General features: G+C 47.2%; 2 protein-coding genes across 3 annotated transcripts in view; one reads left to right on the forward strand and one right to left on the reverse strand.

Annotated features, from left to right (window-relative positions):
- Window positions 1–32: 32 nt before the first annotated feature.
- Window positions 33–8,534, reverse strand: ezh2 (enhancer of zeste 2 polycomb repressive complex 2 subunit). Of its 2 annotated transcripts, none has more exons than XM_069512324.1 (19): window positions 8,195–8,534; window positions 6,306–6,429; window positions 5,973–6,101; window positions 5,749–5,868; window positions 5,456–5,576; window positions 5,136–5,315; window positions 4,937–5,042; window positions 4,686–4,849; window positions 4,390–4,487; window positions 4,024–4,246; window positions 3,714–3,880; window positions 3,498–3,633; window positions 3,286–3,411; window positions 3,024–3,202; window positions 2,842–2,937; window positions 2,443–2,524; window positions 2,264–2,344; window positions 2,032–2,116; window positions 33–1,943 (listed from the first exon to the last, which is right to left on the reverse strand). In XM_069512324.1, the coding sequence occupies exons 2-19, from the start codon at window positions 6,420–6,422 to the stop codon at window positions 1,883–1,885; spliced, it is 2,271 nt and encodes a 756-aa protein (XP_069368425.1). In that variant the 5' UTR covers window positions 6,423–6,429; window positions 8,195–8,534; the 3' UTR covers window positions 33–1,882. The 2 variants fall into 2 exon arrangements, with proteins under 2 accessions (XP_069368425.1, XP_069368424.1); XM_069512323.1 differs by having other exon boundaries at window positions 8,046–8,533.
- An 871-nt stretch (window positions 8,535–9,405) lies between these two features.
- LOC109644985 (LIM zinc-binding domain-containing Nebulette-like) overlaps window positions 9,406–18,130 on the forward strand; it is a 13,082-nt gene continuing 4,357 nt past the window's right edge. Inside the window, exons 1-2 of the mRNA XM_069512379.1 lie at window positions 9,406–9,701; window positions 11,825–11,919. Of these exons, the coding sequence (XP_069368480.1) occupies window positions 9,633–9,701; window positions 11,825–11,919 (164 nt within the window). The 5' untranslated portion in view covers window positions 9,406–9,632. The remainder of the gene's footprint in view (window positions 9,702–11,824; window positions 11,920–18,130) is intronic.

The following is an 18,130-nucleotide window of genomic DNA, read 5'->3' on the forward strand; positions in this document are numbered from 1 at the left end:
CATTCATACAAATAAAAAACCAGAAGCTCGGCCATTTATAATATTTTTATCTTAACTTCCAACAACAAGAATCCCTGTAAACGTTACAAAAATCAGCACCTGTGTTCTCAGAGGAAAAAAGAAGAAAGTGGTCCTGGTCTGACGAGAGGAAAAGACAAGTTAGCACGACACGTTTCCTCTCCAGCTCCACGATGGGATCCGATCACGGGCGAGAAGAAAAAACACGTTCAGGGACACGTGGAAACTTCTGCTCCGTTTCTCAGCCGTCCAATCACAGACGCTTCTTTATCGAAAAAAAAAAAGAAGAAGAATCTCACAGCCGCTGATTTCAGATTAAACGTTAAACGAAAACAGCTGCTGTCGATTGAGTCATCGAGGAAAACGATCAGCAGCTAAAAAGAAATTTGAATGTTCCAACACATTTCCGTCTGGAGGCTCAAACATGTCAGAGTCAGAACCAGTTCACTGAAGCACCGGGTTTCATCCCGAGACGCCGTGAAGAGAGGAGAGGCTGGTGAGGCTTCAAGTGGATCAGACATCAGGAGAGCGAGAGTCAGAGCGAGCGTTGGTACGTTAGTAAAAGAAGAAACGAGAGGAATGCTCCGAAATCCATGGAGATTCAATTCTACTGCTCGGACGTCACCAGGAGGAGGCAGTACAGTAACGTGAGGCACAGACGTCATCATGCACTCAGTGAGAACGATGAGCTACAGCTAACACGGTGGAGTGACAAGGCACAGAGCGCGGGACGAGGCGGCTTCGACAAACACCTCGGGACTGACTCACAGTTTTCTCATCAGGCGTCACTGTGCTCGACCTCGTCCGAGTTTGATCTAGTTTCTCAAACTTGAAGAATTTCGAGAGTTTCTTCGTTTTAAACACATTTTTAATCGAAGCTCTTAAGGTTTGTTAAACACGACATTTGAAAGCATCACACGATTAAACAGAAAAGATGCATCGATGTGGTGACGAATAGTTTGAAGCCCTTCGATACTGACGTGTTCATTTTTACAAATGACCGACGACCTGAATATTGTTTCCAGATTTTCCAAAAACCAAGCAGATCGAAAACTGCTGTTTGAATCTTCTCCTGAGTTTCATGGAGACAAACTGCCTTGAAACAGAAAACAGCAGAGTTGAAGAAGAAGCTGAAAAGTTTCAGTCTCTTCACACGGATGAGAACCTGAGGCCTGAACAGAGAAACAACGTGACGACGAGGCAGAAACCAGGAGCTGAGGAGGAGTCGAGCACAGTGGAGCCGCCGAGGAAAACACGAGCTGACAGGCAGACGACAGCGGAGAGAGGAAGTGAAAAAACCTTCTGGACCAGGAAACAACGCTTCAAACGTTTGTCGAGTTTCCCGTTTTGTGACGTTAGCGCCTGAAGCAGCGTCACGAAGCCAGAGTCTAATCCAGGAATCCAGAACTCAGCGGCCACGGTTGATCTGACGCTTCTTTGTGACGGCCCTGTTCTACAGATCGGACAGAGACCGGGGCTTCTGGGTAAGTTCACTGTTTACAAACCAGGTACGAACAGTTTCAGCTGTGTGAGCGGCTGGTGAAGGGTTTTGGTCACTGAAGTGAAACCAGTGTTACGGTCGAGGTTTGTCTTCTCACTGTCTGATGTGCAGCTTCAGCTGAGGTTCATGAAGAAGAACATCCCACAGAACAGGAAGATTTGGTGACAGCAGAAAAAAACAAAAAAAAACAACCTCACACAAAGAAAAGTGGATATGAAAAGTATAAAAACAATATTCCCAGATTTCCTGAAGCTTTCTAGCATTGTTGACGAGTGGTCTGGATTTCCTGAAGTGAGCGTGTGTCGGTTTGTGTTTGTGTGTAAGGCCTTCGTGTCGCTGATCCACAGGAGGTACGAGTCAGAGTCAGGCGATCTCCAACTCCCGCTCGATCCCGACGTACTTCAGAGCGTCCGCCTGACTGTACCTGGGGATCAGACATCAGGGTCAGAGACACAGTTCACAAACTGAAGCTCCGCAGGGATTCAAAGAAAAGACGTCCGTCTGTTACTGACCTGTAGTCGAAGAAGAGCTCCTCTCCGGTCTGGATGGCTCGCTTGGCAAAGATCCCGATCCTGTGATCTCCGTTCACCATCATCACTGCAGGGAGCAGACGAGTTCACAGACGAGTTCACAGACGAGTTCACAGACGAGTTCACAGACGAGTTCACAGACGAGTTCACAGACGAGTTCACAGACAAACACAACCTGCTGCTTTTTCAGCTACACACTTTCTCGCGTTCTCACCTTTTGCATAGCAGTTGGGATTGACCGAGTGGTTGGCGAAGCGGATCTTGTTGCCTTTTCTCGTAGCGTCAACAACGAAGTCTGAGGAGAAAAGAAAACGGCAGTTAAGTGAAAGTACACTTTATTAATTAACTCACTTTATGTACACAAAGGTGTGTGTGTGTGTGTGTGTGTGTTACCGTTGTTGAGGTTGAAGAGGAAGCTGCACATGTATTTGTCGTAGACTTTGCCTCGGCGGTCGGCTTCATCCTGAGAGATAATCTACAAACACGAAGGTCGACCACGTTACAGCTTTTCACACAATTGTTTAATTTTTTAAAAGTTAAAAAATCATTTAAGAAGATTCTTTTTCTTTTTCTTTATGTTATAATTGTCGTTTTGTAGTCGCCTGTTTTTTCATCAGTAATAACGAGTGAACAGATTTCTGGCGATGGACCCGGAGGTTTAGTGAAAATGAAGGTTTTGTAAATGTTAATTTAAACCCTCAGGTTTTACAGTAAGATAATCTGGAACCTTCTCCATGTTCTGAAGCTGAAGATCGTCCAGTCGTCCTTTCACACCTTCTACCTGAGACTTACCTCTCCGCAGTACTCCGAGATGAACTCGTTCTTCTGGACCGGCTCTTTGATGAAGATGCCCCAACCCGCCACGTCTGACGGAGCGAGCAGCAGGTGCTGAGAGAGCGGGGGAGGGTAGAGTTCAAATAAACCGTCTGAACTCAAGTTGTGTTTGTGTGAAAACGGGGTTTTACTGTCTTCACCTTCTTGGCTCCTCTCTGGATGGAGCAGTTCTTGCAGGACACGTTCTTGCTGTCCCAGTGGTCGGCAGCGCCGCAGGTCAGGCAGAGGTCGGGGTCACACTCCCTCACGGCCAGGTAGCAGGGACACTGCTTGGTGTTACACTGGGCTTTGCACCGGCAACCCGGGAATCTATTCTGACCTGCACCCATCAAGACACACGTTTAAATATTCAAGTCTTTCACTGAACAACAGCTTTTTAAAACAACAGTGTTTGCTTCTCACACTCCGAGCTGCACTGGCAGAACTTTTCACAGAAGTTTTGAGCGGTGACGCAGGGACAGGAGGAGTCGCAGGGCTGTCTCGGGTGGTCACACGGCTGGTAATTGTACACGTGATTGGACGAACCGTCTGAAACAGGGTGGAGGAGACACAGGTCAAAGGTGTTTTCAGGTGGATCATGTTGTGACATTATCCAGCTCAACGTGACCTCTGACCTTTCTTCAGCTGGATCTTCCTGCAGTGAGTCGCCCACAGTCTGTGTTTCCTCTTCTTCTTCCTTGGAGGCGTGTCCTCGTCTTCAGCAGGAGCCCGAGCGATGATGCTCGACTCCTTCACCCTGAATTCGTAAACCTGCAGGACACAGTCACGTTGGAGTCGTCAGCCACTTCAGAGACATAAAGACGTTTCACCGGACCGGACTGACGGCTCACCTGTCTGCAGGTCTTGGTGCCTATGAGCCGTGCGATGGCGCAGTAGTTGTCGTAGTACGTCCCGATGAGAACCCTGAAGAGAGAAGCTTCGGCTCCGCTCCACTCCACCGTTTCAGCCTCCTCCGTCAGCTTCATCTTCACCGGAGTCTGACACCGCGAGTTCCCCTCTGCACACAAACGATCACGTTATTCAGCAGGAACTTTCCCCGGACGACTGATTTTTTTGTTTCTTGTCTGCCGGCGTGTCGTGATCTAAATCTTTGGTCAGAGCTTCAGGTTCCCCGTGAACATCTGACCAGAGAGATGGTACCTGAGCTGCTGGTGTTGTCGTCCTTCTTGTCGTCATCGTCGTCCCGCTCGTCCTCTTTGCTGCCCTCTCGGTCGCTGTCAGTGTCTTTGGTTTCCGAGGAAACGGTGGGGGTGCTGGGCCGGCTGTTGGGCAGTCGTCCGCGGCGACGGCCCACTGTGCGTTTGGAGGGAGTCTTGGCTCGTTCGGCGACCACGCCTGCCGGGTACTCCCTCACCATCCCGTCCTGAGAATCCCAGAACAACCAAACTTTACTTTCTGGATCATTCCATCCGCAGATTATTTACATGTGATAATTATCAAATTGTCACATTTTAAAATAGAGAAATCAAAATAAATGAGAGGCAATAAATAAACCAGTGGACTCACCTGCACCAGGTACATGTAGCAGTCGATGCCGCAGGGTTTACTCTCCACCAGGTTCTCCAGGTTCTTGCGTTTATATGTGTTTGGAGTTGCGTGAAAAGCTAAAAGGAAAAGACATAAAATGCTGAGATTAAACTCTGGGATATTACCAGAGCTCGATTCTCCGTCTAATCTAAAACCTTCGTGGTATAAAATTCTGCTCCCGTTAACGAGCAGCAGTCACTTTACAAATCCACGTCTCAGATCGGTACATACGTATGTTTCAATGTTTAACGTTACGTGTGTGTGAGAGTACTAACGGTGGAGGAAGCAGTCATATTTGAAGCAGCGTCGGCAGAACAGTGTGTGGAAGGAGTGCAGGCTCTGTTCGCGCTGCACAGAGCGGGCGTTGGGACCGTCGATGTTTGGCGTGCATTCGGGTGGCAGCGCGCCGGGCAGCTGCTGCTCCGTCAACTCCTTGTACCTGAAACACGCGCAGAGAAATCAAAAATGACGGCCGTCTGTCGTGAGCTGGGACAAATCTTACTGGGACACGTGCAGAGCCACTAACTTCTCTTTGAGCTCCTCAGTGGAGCCCTTGTCCGGGAACATGGAGGAGATGGCTTCAAAAATCTTGTCTGACGGAAACTTCTTGGAGCTGTCGCTGCTGGTTCGGCCTGGAACGACACACACACACACACTTTCCATCAGGGTGCAACACACACACACACACGCACTGATGATGAACGGTATCTCAGTGACAGACTTACTCTCATTGTTCAGGAGCCCATCCTTGCGGGGGTCTTCTGGGAGCTCCTTGGTGTCACACATCTCCATCTTGTCGACCTTGAAGTCCTGTTCTTCCTCGTCGTCATCATCCTCGTTGTCGCTGTACTGTGACAGAGCGTTCACCAGCTCCACGAAGATCTCGTCGTTGATGAAGCCGCACTCTGCTCAACAAAAATAAATCCATCTTGAAGAGAAACCCCCACGACGCCATCTGTTCACTAAATACCCACTAAGGTATTCATATAAAATCTGTGTCATAACATTCAGCACAGTAACAGGTGCCCCCCCCACTGACCCTCACCTCTGTCTCCGTGGACTTTGCCGTCATAGTTCTTGATGAGCTCTTCTATGAAAGTACCATCCTGGTCCAGGATCTCGTCTCCCATGTACGGGATGTTGTGCAGCACCGTCTCATCCTCCACCTGGTGCAAAAAATGAAAAAGTATTAATAGTATTATTAACTGCACAAAGATCGCTGTGGTTTAAAAAAACAAGAAGTTCTAAATGCTAAGAAATACTGTGCTGACGACACGCTGAGGCACACAAGTACTTTACACACAATGTTCTCCACTACGGCTTGAAGTTCGTACACACCATGAAGTTCTGCTGCAGCGGTGACCAGGAGTACATGACCGGCACCGAGGCCACAGCGTTGAGCGTCTTCAGGGGGATGACCTGCCGAGGGAACTCTGAGAAGCCGCTGTCCACCGTACACTTCACAGGACGACAGGCAAAAGAAACAGAGCAGACGTTCACAAAACCTTCACAGAGACGTTTTCCACACATCGGTGCTCGGAGAACAAAGTTAATCTGCCGACCTCTCGGGTGCCTCTCAGAGAGCTGACGGACGTCATGATGTGAACAGGCTGGATTCGCCTGGTCTTCCACTCCTGGTTCAAAATGTCAGTTCGCTTCAGGATTTTCTGACGATTGGTGCTGAACATGCTCTGGAAGAGTTAAAACACATCTCAATCTACTGTTCAGAGGAAAAGACGATATCTGACGTCAGAGTTTAAACCTGACAAGACTTCATCTGGATTCTGGGAAATAAAAATATGCTCAAAACAAAGTAAACAATAAAAAAAAAAAATCACCTCTTCTCCATCCGGACAATTTAAACAACCTAACATCTGCAGTGAGTGTGGACGAACCTTGACCTCGTCGGCTCGTCTGAAGCGTTTGAGCTGCCGCAGCCTCATGTACTCGGACTTGACCCTCCTCTTCCAGCAAGCGGGGCCTTTCTCCGAGCGCTTCCCTGTGAGCACCATGATCGAACTGCACACAGACACGAGGAGGGAGAACATTTCTACTGAGTTTGAGCTTCTGCTGACACATTTGAGACTTCGACACTGATCATCATCTTAAAAAAGGACGTGGACTTAACATCTCACAAGATTCTAATCAGGTTTTCTTCATGATCTCTTCATGAGTGTAAATTCAAACGGCCGTCTGTCCACGCAGAGTTACAAGATCCATCTGCCCCCCCAGTAGTTGGCGTGAGTCGCTGCCTACGAGCTCTGACTCAAAACTCACACTTTATTAGACCTGTCAGACGGCGGCTGTGGAGACGTGCTGGTGAGCTGCGTGTCACATTGAGACGCGTGGAGGAGACGATCTGACAAATTAAATCTTCCCACCAGACAGAGACGAGATTATCAGCAGCTAACAGAAACGTTCAGCGCCGAGGTGGGATTTATTGAAACTTAACTTTGAGCTTGGTTTAACCTTAAATGAATACACTTGTGGCTCCGCCCACACACTCTACATAAGGTGCCAGCTCACCTGGATCAGTCTGATCACCGGAGCGGGGGAGGTCTTCAATCACTGGACTTATTTTATTGTGTTTAGACGTTTGAATCAGTCGCGGCCCGATTTTAAATTACAACATGGATGACAGACCGGCAGATTTCACAGAGACGAGGAGCTGCAGCGGGATGTTTTCTGCACTGATCAGCTGACCATCATTCGGGATGTGAACCTGAATGTGTCTGAACTCACTGCAGATCTTTCACGTTCACACAGGATGACGTGGTTCTTAGTTCTAGAGGCCGAACAAGTGGACTCAGTGCGTTCGGAGGATGTGACTGGTGCAGCCTCAGAGTTCTCAGAGTTTCTACTGGTGGCAACAGCTCCAGCCTCAGCCAATCATCAGTATTATTATCTTGTGTTGCTTTTATTCTGTGTTTTCTCCCTGTAAAGCACCTCGGTCCCCTGAAGGCCCTTTACAAACCCACATTATTATTATTATTATTATTATTAAGACCTTCTTCGTTAAGATTGTCAGAACATAGTTACAGAATGAAACGTGTTAAGTTCAGAGCCTGCAGATGTTAGAGAACAGAAACTCTGCTTGAGATGATGTTTAATACAAAACTGAGTCCTAACTTTAATTCACTGTTAGTTTCTTCAGCTCGGAACCGTTTGTTTAAATGAGTCACATCAGGATTAACAGTTTGATGATGTCATCCTCATAATACTCCAGGTTAGTATCCGGAACAGAAAGAAGTATTATTATACTTGAGTACTGAACTTGAGTACATGTACTCAGTTACCGTCCGTGTCACGCAGCTTGTCGTCACGAATGTGGCGGAACACGATGACTTAGCTGCTAATGACAAGTAAGTTCGACTGTTTCCAATCACGGACAGTCCGTGTCCCGGTGGCGGAGGACGCGGATCCTCCGTTAAACCCGGTTCGATTTCCCAGAAACTGCGCGTTACAGAGACAGAGCGAGAGAACGACATCTGACGGGGGACACGAGATCTGACACGACACCCGGCGAGCAAGCTAACAGTTGGTTAGTTGACAAAGAAACGGCGACGAAGCACCGAGAACGAACCCGGGATCTAAGCGCTGGGATCCCGGACATCGGCGGTGACAGCTTCACTCACCTGCACCGGAGAACCAGTCCTCATTCAACGGGGCTGCCGGGGAGCGACAGGCCAAACACGGGGGGAGTCGTCCTTTGTGTCCGGGATTAGCTGCTACGTTAGCTCGGTGGCTAGTTAGCAGTTAGCAACGGGAGGAGGGAGCGACTCACTTTGCGCGAAGCCGGCTTCACCGCGCCCAGAGACGGCTACAGAAGACGCCGCCGTGCCGCCGCTTCGGGCCCGAGTCCAGCGCTGAATACGCCGCGTTCCTGGAGCAGAATCTCGGCTCGGTTCACCCGGACAGTGACGTTTAAAAACGGTTCCGCTGCTTCCGCCTCCGCGCTGCTGATGTTCAAACCGCTCCGCGTCCGTCACCGCGGCTGCTGCGGAGGCGCCAAACGTCTGGGCCAATCACAGGAGCCGACGTTAGCGCCGCCTAGTGTCGGCAACCGCGATAGGCTGGATGGTTCCAGCGAGTTAACCAATGAGAGTGCGAGCTGCGGCGGGGTCGTGTACAGGCACATGTGGACGCGCTCCCTTTGTTCTCTCGTGTCCGCGGAATGAAACCGTGGGAACAGCGACCTCTACCTGCAAAGACTCAAACTTCATGTTAAAGACAGCGACCTCTACCTGCAAAGAGTCAAACTTCATGTTAAAGACAGCGACCTCTACCTGCAAAGACTCAAACTTCATGTTAAAGACAGCGACCTCTACCTGCAGCTGTTCAGTCAGTCAGCAGGGGGCGATGTTAATAGATGAACTCATCTTTATTTTTATTTTGTAAATTGAATCTGAAGTTAATAGAACCAGTTTTGTTTTTGTTGTTATAAAGAAGTTAAGAGGATTTTTTTACATTCTCCCAAATATACAAGAAATCGCTGAAAATAACAAAAATAAACTCTATTAACACAAATTCGCACCATGTGACTACGAGCTGCTGAGTCTGGATTTTAAATAAGTGTTTTTAAAAATGTACAAAACGAGCTGCAGAGTTTTCTTTTTTAAATAAACTTCATTATATTTGTATGGGAGGGACCGGACCTGTGGCTCTGAGGATAAAACATAAAGATGAATCTTGTTTCCTACACACGGTTCCTGAATCTGCCTGAAACGTGACATTAAACTTTGATTCAGTCTTTTCTTCTTTGCATCAATGTTTTACCTTTTAAATGTTTTATTTCAAAATGAATTATTCATCATACGTCCACGTTTTGTTATTTATTCTTGAATAATTAATTATTAAGTACAGTGATCCTGAAGGAAAGTTCAGATTATCCTGTAGATTCAGGATTTTAGGGATATTATTTTGAAGTTCAGTTGTTTTAGTGCTGGTGCCCCGCTTTGACTTTGAAAGGGAGCCCCCGCCGCTTCCTGTATGGTGCGTGTTAACGTCCTCCAGCTTGTCTCCGGTGCACGGATCGGTCCCGACGCAGCATCCAGACCTCACACCGACTCCAGAGAGACTCAGGCCGGGACGGAGCTCCGCTGGACGGGGGAGGAGGACCGGGGATCTGCGCGAGAGCTCAGGGGGAGAACTCCGATTGAACCTCCGCTGAATCCTGCTGCAGTTCTGAGGCTCAACTACAAGATTCAAAGACTCAGAGGAGGATGAATCCTCAGTGCGCAAGATGTGGGAAGATCGTTTACCCGACAGAGAAAGTCAGCTGCCTGGACAAGGTGCGCGCACACACACACACACATACACAAACTCACACACATACACACACACTGACATATACACACACACTGACATATATACATATATATATATTTTTACACACTCACACAAACTCACACACACACACACACACTGACATATATACTCACTCACTCACTCACTCACTCACTCACTCACTCACTCACTCACACACTCACACACACACACACACACACACACACACACACACACACACACACACACTCACACACACACACACACACACTGACATATATACTCACACACTCACTCACACACACACACACTCACACACACACACACACACACACACACACACACTCACACACTCACACACACACACCCTTCCTCCAGGTTGGAGATGCAGCTTCAGGAACACGTGTGTAACGTGTTTGCAGGAGTTCAACTCATTATAACAAATTCAACAGAGATGAATCTTTTCATGATGATTTCAACCTTGATTCAATTCATCTGAGCTTGAATATATAAATAAATAAAAATAGATTATATGTTGATCAACCTCTTAATTTTATAAACGTATTAATTGCTCTGCTCTGGTTCTGTTTATATTTCTCTTCTTGTCTGGAGCGACTGTAACGAAACCAAAAATCCAAGATCAACAAGCCTGATAATCTGTCACACGTTGTAATTCCTGCAGCCGTGTTGTGATGGATCGATCGGTTTGTTGCATCATGACATTTTAAATGTTTCCCAGGCTCAAAGGATCTGAACCCATAAACTTAAACACTGTTTTAATCCCCTCAGAGACGGATGTGACGCAGTCGTAGAGAAAGTGTGGATGTAGGTTTACGGTTAATCTGCAAAATTTAAGACGTCTTATTTCTCTGAGTAAAATCATCTTAAAGACGCCTGCGGTGTCTGTGACGACCACAGAATCACATTCCATTTAACTTTCTGTCCTCTGGAGTCAAACTTCAGTCACTGGGATCATCAAGTATTTCTGTGCACGTACACACGCGAAAAGTAAAAATCCGTTTTTATTAAATTCAATCTGACGGCAGGGTTCACTGAACTCATTCTGTTTAAGTGCTTATAACAATGATTTCATTTGAGAAACAACAGAAACAGTATTTTCTTGATAATCATCTTTTTTATTCCAGAAAACAAACGTGCAGTTCTGTGTTTGCACGGCTCAGTGTTGCTCTGTTGCATAATGCTGATGAATTATTAATTTATCTTCAGCAGTCACTGTCCTGTGAGGCGTCAGATGACACAACAGCATGTAGGCGCTGCGCACTTCAGAATTAAAGACTCTTCATCTTACACATGTGGCAAATAAACGACTCAAATTAAAAAAAGATCCGTCATTTATTATCTCTGGGAGAACGCAGCTTCTGTCTTTGACCTGTGAGAACAGAGAGGCCGTGATTGAGAGAGGAGGCGTCTGGCAGAGAAACACAAGCGTGCAGAGAAAGTGAGAGAGTGTGAAGGCGGGAGAAGGAAAGAAATAATTCTCTCGTCAGAGTTCCCTGCTGTCTCTTACAGAAGCTCCGTCACTTTCATTTCGGCCACAAACTTCATCTCAAGTGAGAATTCAGAGTTTCAGGTTTTTATCTCCGCTCCGTGTTACTTTTTATTTGTTTCGCTGAAAACTCCCTCAGGAGAAAAATCTGTGTCCCAGTTCAGCGTCTCACTGAGAACGTGGTCAACAGAGGCGAAGTTGGACACGACGAGCAAAGTTTTTAATTCCCCTCGTTTTTATTACGTTAGCTGTTTGGTTGAGTTGACGCTTGATACTCGAGCAAAGGTCGACTTGATTCCAGCAATGAATCATGGGATAGGTCGGGCCTGGAGGGATCCACCTGTGGGATCATTTGTCTGCCTCCTCTGAGGACGCACTCTTCAGATGGAGCCTCTGAATCGAGGGTTTGATTAGAGGATGTCAGATGTCGTCTCACTGCCCCCTGGTGGCCGGTTGGTTATGACCCACACGGGGGCGAGAATCAAGACACTTGGGCTTAACTTTTTGGGAGCAGTCAAGTCGTCCATCTTTATTTACAGTCGCAACAGCCCTCAAATGCAATACTGATGTGTGTGTGTGTGTGTGTGTGTGTGTGTGTGTGTGTGTGTGTGTCGTCTCCAGAACTGGCACAAAGGATGTTTCCACTGCGAGGTTTGCAAGATGACCCTGAACATGAAGAACTACAAAGGCTACGACAAGAAGCCCTACTGCAACGCGTGAGTCCAGAACTTTCTCTTCTTTTGTTTTCAGACGAACACGTGGGGGACATTCAGGTGAGGGGCGGAGCCTGTAGAGCAGCAGGAGGCGGGACATGGCGTCTAAACTCTGCTGTGTGAAGATCAGTGTTGTTGTTTACAGCTCGTCCACACGGCGTCGGCCCTCATCACCAAAACATCTGGAACCTCCTCGTCTTTCCAAGTGGACGTCTTCGTCCTCTACGTGTACGGCTCCTCTTCTTCATCCTGAGACGTTTGTGTTCTTCCAGGTTCACGTCCGTCACGTGTTAGAAACCTCAGAGACACGCCCACTCGCTCACTGGGTAGGTTCCAGATGTTTTCCCAGGAGGCTGCAGGAGAGGTATCTGCATGTGAAGCTCCAGTCGGGCTGAGACGAGCACGAGCTCAACATCACCCGACAGTCGCTCCATCGTTAAGTAGGCGGGGCCAGTGGTTGACGCTCCCCTCCTTTGATTGGCGTCTCTCTGATCTTCTAACCTCCGTCTGAATAATCAAGACTGTGTTGGTGTGATGTTATTTGTGAGCTGGTCTGAAAGCAGCTTAATTGAACCCCCCCCCACTGATCTGCATACTCTGCTCTGTGACGTCTCGTTGATGAAGACGGTCGATTCTCTGCGTTACGATGTGACGAGTGTGAACTTTCTCTGAGTTGAAGCTGATGTGTTTTTATCTGCATCTGTTCTCCGCCTGCCTCAGATCTGTGGGACCACCCTTTAAAGGTTTTTATAGCAGCGGTGGTTTTGGTGTTTGGTCGGTTTCCGTGGTTTTGGTTGCGAGCCCAGCCCTGCTCCGCCCCCCCGCCTCCCCACAGCGCTGTGGGGAAAACTGCATTTCTTCTTACTGTTGACCTGATCTGCTTGTGATTATCTGCGCAGCACGACGCTGCCGTTTATCGCCCGGAGAGAATATTTAGTTTGAGTTCGTTGACAGACGAGAGTAAAAACCTCAACGGATGAAAACCCTGAGGTGCCTCTGATGGATGATGGGAGCAAATTGCAGTTTGTACTTAAATCTCTGGAGTTGAGTCTTTAAGGGAGGGCTGTGGCTTTGACCTGCGACTCTGCTGCTCGTAGTTGCAAAGACTGTTTATCAAACCTGAAGCCAACGCAGAGGAGCCGGAAACCTGTCGTCTGTGTAACGACCAGCAGGGGGCGACTCCACTGGTAGCTTCTATAGAAAATGTCTCCACTTCTCACTTTGTAACGTCAGTGAACTTTGTCCTCAGGAGCTTTTGTCTCAGTCTCTAGTTTCGAGTCTTCTTCAAGCAGCTGATGTTCATTTAGAGTCGAACGGACCAGACAGCTCCGGATGTGTTGGGGGGGAGGAGACCACGGTGTGATTGACAGCGAGCACCGTCCTCCAAATGTGGTGACTTCTGGTTTTAAAAAACAAAAATGGCGCTGAACAAAATGTCCAAGTGACGCTTCAGAGTGGTGTAAGTGACCTTTGACCCCTGTCACGTTTCCTCTCAGCACGTAGAACCAAACATCTCAGGATGAAGAAGAGAAGCCGCACACGACACGTAGAAGACGAACACGTCAACCTGGAAAGACGAGGAGATTCAACCCGCCTGTTGCTGCTGCGTTCTTCATATGTGAAAGGAAAAACTCCGGAACACGTTCAGACACAATTCTCTGGACACATAGTTTGAAAATGTCGCTCTCATCTTGCAGATATAAAATATAATCAGCAGAACTGACGAGCGAGTTTCTCCTTCAGCGTTGTGGGTTCACTCAGGTCGGGCCTCGTCTCTGTCTCACACACTGGAGCTAATGGCTCTGGAGTGTCTCAGCAGGACATTCAGAACCTGTGGGTGATTTATTCCACTTGACACGACGGCTGTAAAGTCAAACCTGGGGAAGGGTTGAATTTAAATTCATCTGTTTGTTGTCAGGATCAGAAAAGACAAGAAATGTGATGCAGCGTATGTGTGTGTGTGTGTATACATCATTTTCCCAGTGGACGTAAATGGTCATGTGACGTGTTAGCATGGACGTAGCCCCACTGGACGGAGGTTTAACCTGCGGTGATATTTGTCTCTGGGACATGCGTGTTTGTGAAATGTTATATGTTTGAATGTGGACACATTGTGAATGTTCACATGGATCAGTCATCTACTTACACAATTAACTTCAGTTTCTCACCTTGATTTCAAACTTAACCCTGAATGTCTCAGTTCAGAGGGAATGTTAAAGGTCCCGTGCTTCTTAAGGTCATATCTGCTGCTCCGGGGGGGGGGGGGGGGGGGGGGGGCACAGAAGAGGGGATTACAGAGGCACATGAGCACTAATGCAGTGTAACACACGAGGCTGGTTGACTTTATTAACGCACACAATCAAGGAAAGAGTTAAAAAAGGTGGTGATGATGTGAACCTCAGTGTCTCCTCTCACACACACACACACACACACACACACACGTATAGAGCCCTATGGAAGCCCATGAGCTGTAATCTGAAGTGTATGACTGTGAACCTCATGACGGAGCTGCACCATGTGTGAGAGACGTTATCTCAAGCTTTTGTTTGTTTAGTCATGTTCCTCTTTGTCGGATGTAAATCTCTGACGTGAGTTTGGCTCAAACACATCGTTTAGAAGAATCCTGTCTTTATCGGAGCAGGTTTGTTGATGAATGAAATTTACGTTTTCAAATCTTCAGAGTTCGTCCCTGGGCTTAGTGTTAGGGAAATCAAAATCCATGAATTATTCTTTGAGAAATAAATGACAGTATTATAAAATGTCCTGTCGTTCCTGGATCCAACCCAAAACTTTGAGTTCTTCTCTGACCGTCTTTCCACGGAGTTTGATGGTAATTCATCAAACCAACAGACGGGGGGTGGAAACAACAGAGTCAATTATGAGTTTAAGAAGAAATGAACATGAAGAGAAAGAGGCATCATTTCATATCCAGTGATCTGAAGAAGAAGATGAGAAGAACAGAGCTGCAGCACAGACGCGTCGTGTTGGATGAGTCATGTTTGTGTAGGGAAGTTACGCTTTGTGCTAATTGCATTTATTCCGTCTCCATGCGTGTGAGAATGAACACGTGTTTGACATGATTTTTACATGTCATGTGCATGTTAATAGCCTTTTAGCAGCTCAGATCTTTGTGATAAAGACTGGTTATGTAACGCTGCTGCCCACGTAACCCAGATTACTCCGGTCTTTGTGCTGCTCAGCGAGAGCAGCAGCATCAAAATCTTTATTGCTTCAGGAGGAAGTGCAGAAGCAGGATGGGAAACAGATCCTGCACAGGCTGTAGAGTACGAGCATCAGAGTGACTGAAGCTCAGCGTGTCCTCGTTCAGGGGACATACATCTGTCATGAGGGAGGAACCTCCTTGATGAGCGGGAGACTTCTACATTCTTGTTGGCATCTAATGATAACGCAGTTTTACAACGGTACAAAAACACTTTCTGAGAGTTGGAAGGTGAGTTCTGGAGGAGAGGAGAGTCTGACTGTGAGAAACAAAGATGGTGAGTGTGTCGGGCGCTGAGAGAGGAAGCTGTCGAATGATACGATGGGAAACTTACGTAACCTTCTGTCTAATCTTTCACGGTGGGAGTCTGCTGAAAGGATGAGGACAGGATGGAGTAGGAACGAGGCTGATACTGAAACAGAGTTTCATACAGAACTGTGGAGGGTTTGAGAAGCAGAGGGAGACGGGGGGGGGGGGGCATTGTGTGGAGAAGTGGCTCTATTGAAGGCCAACAGAGCGTCACGCATGAACGAGTGAAGAGAAAGATGGACGGTGAAGGGAGAGGTCACTGGAGACAGCGTGATGGTGTCAGAAGAGCTGTGTCTCTATAAACAGCTCTCTGTGTTCTCCCTCCTTTTCTTTTCTGTTCTCACCCGACCTCCCTCCTCTCTTTACTTTCTCTGCTTCCATATTTCTCCTCCTCTCTTTCCTTTCTGCCAGTGGGATACAGACGAACTGTTCAGGACACCGAGGACTCCACAGTCTTGTGTCCTTCACCTTAATAAAGACGTTCTCCTCCATTAACTCCTGTTTAAAACTGCAGTTTGCTGAGTAAGACTCGTCTCCACTCGAATGAACCAGAGACAAATAATCGCAGAGACAATGGTTTGAGTCTTTAAGTGTAAAATGTGTGGAACAAAGCAACAAGTCTCTTTCCTCCAGGATCTCGATCTTGTTTTACTTCCTCCTCCTTCGACAACACCAGAGTTTGGATCCTGTTCCAGTTATGAGGCGGCGGTGGTGTAATTTCCAAACCAGGGAATGAATGAATTATGAAGTAGTATCTTCGTTCTGTCGTGGTAACTGTGTCAGGACTGTGCAGCTTCAGTGCTCAAGGAGCAAAGAGCACATGTACATCACAGGAAGCCGAGAACAGGTTGTGGTGCAAATATCTAAAGCAAATATCTAAAGCAAATATCTAAAGCAAGGCCCGAGAGTCTCCCCACGAAACCACAGGTACATTTACAAGATTTTTACTTGGATTTCTTTGTCTGGAACCATTTGAACAAATTCTTTCTTGGCCCGTGTTGCATCCGTCCGTGAAAACAGGGGATCTGGCAGGAGAAACTGACTTGTGTTCTCACACGCTCGTTCATTATTCAGTGCAGGTCGGACAGCAGCTTATAAGTTATCACACTTCTAAAACCAGGTGAACATAATTCATCAACAAATACAAAATACTGCATCGCTGCTGTGACAGCATGCAAGGTGCAAGGAGCCAAGTTTGTCCTGAGCCCACACTGAGATTTTCATCAACACCTAAGCAGGAGGATGGAGAGCGGCCAGACTGACCAGCACACACACACACACACACACACACACACACACACACACACACACACACACACACACAGCTGCCATTCCTTCTCTCTCCATCTCACTCTGTGATTCACCAGAGCACCATCCATGATGTTGCTTCATGTTTAGTCGGCCGTCGGCTGAGAAACCTTGTCGCCTCCTCGTCAGCATCCGATCACGTGGCGCCGCCTTCCTGTCCGCGTGTCCCTTGTGTTGTCGCTGACGGTGAAGACGACCGAGGACGGTGTTGTCCTTGGCTCATCCCTCGTCGCGTGGCCTAATGTGGGAGAATAAAAAATTAATATAGAATCATTTAATTTTTTAAATTTTAATTTTAAACAAATGCAAGATAAATGTTATCTTGATTTCAGGAGTCAAAGATTATACAGGACTCAGGTACACACACACACACACACACACACACACACACACACACACACACACACACACACACACAGGTATTGTAAAAGGCAGGATGTGTAAAAGAGTATTATTAACAGTTTAATGGCCACTGTGTATGTGTGTGTGTGTGTGTGTGTGTGTGGGTGTGGGTGTGTGTGTGTGTTTTCCTGTTATTTTGGCTGAGGTTAAATTTAACCCATATCGTAGACGAGGGAGGCACGAAACACTTTGTTAAGCAGTGTGTGTAATTAGTTTTTAATCCCAGGAAGTGTGTTAACGTGTGTTATTGTGTGTGTGTGTGTGTGTGTGTGTGTTTACACTGAGTATTTCTACGTCCTCTCAGGTTTTGTTTGCCAGCCGTCACCACATCTCTGTGACTCAGCTCTTTGCGCTTGAAGCTGAAGTGTTGGAGACTAATGTGTGATGTCTTCGTCACTGAACTCTAAAAACATCCAGAATTGTTGATCAGGGAGTCGACAGACTCCTGTTTCTGTTTGTGTCTTTATTAATATCTTTTCTACGGAGCTTTGTAAAGTCTGAGGAAATGTGTGATGTCATCGGGGTCACTCCGCCTCTGGCTTGAGCAAAATGATTATAGTTCTCAACTTCTACGAGGCAGGGAGGGTCTGGTGAAAGTTGCATTCTGGGAAGAGCAGGATGCAGCGTTATTTGAATCTGGACCCTCGAATGTCAGGACATCTCATCTTCTTCTGTTTGGTTTCTCTTCCTCCACCTTTTACAGAAGTGAAGCGATGAAGTCGTTTGTGCAGATTCAGCTTCGTTGGGAATTCAGTCCATTCGACTCTTTGGTTTTGTTCTGGACCAATAAAAATCCAGATCTTGTAAAGAAGCAGGCAGACAGGCCTGTTCGTCTCCTGCAGGCGTCTGGATGTCAACTGGCTGTTAAAGACTCCACACACACTGAGTTATTGTCCCGAGCTGCTTGTCGAGCCAGAGTTACCTTGGCTAGCTGTGTGTGTGTGTGTGTGTGTGTGATCACACAGAGCTGGTCTT

This window comes from Paralichthys olivaceus, chromosome 17, assembly GCF_024713975.1.
Source record: "Paralichthys olivaceus isolate ysfri-2021 chromosome 17, ASM2471397v2, whole genome shotgun sequence".
Lineage (NCBI taxonomy): Eukaryota > Metazoa > Chordata > Actinopteri > Pleuronectiformes > Paralichthyidae > Paralichthys > Paralichthys olivaceus.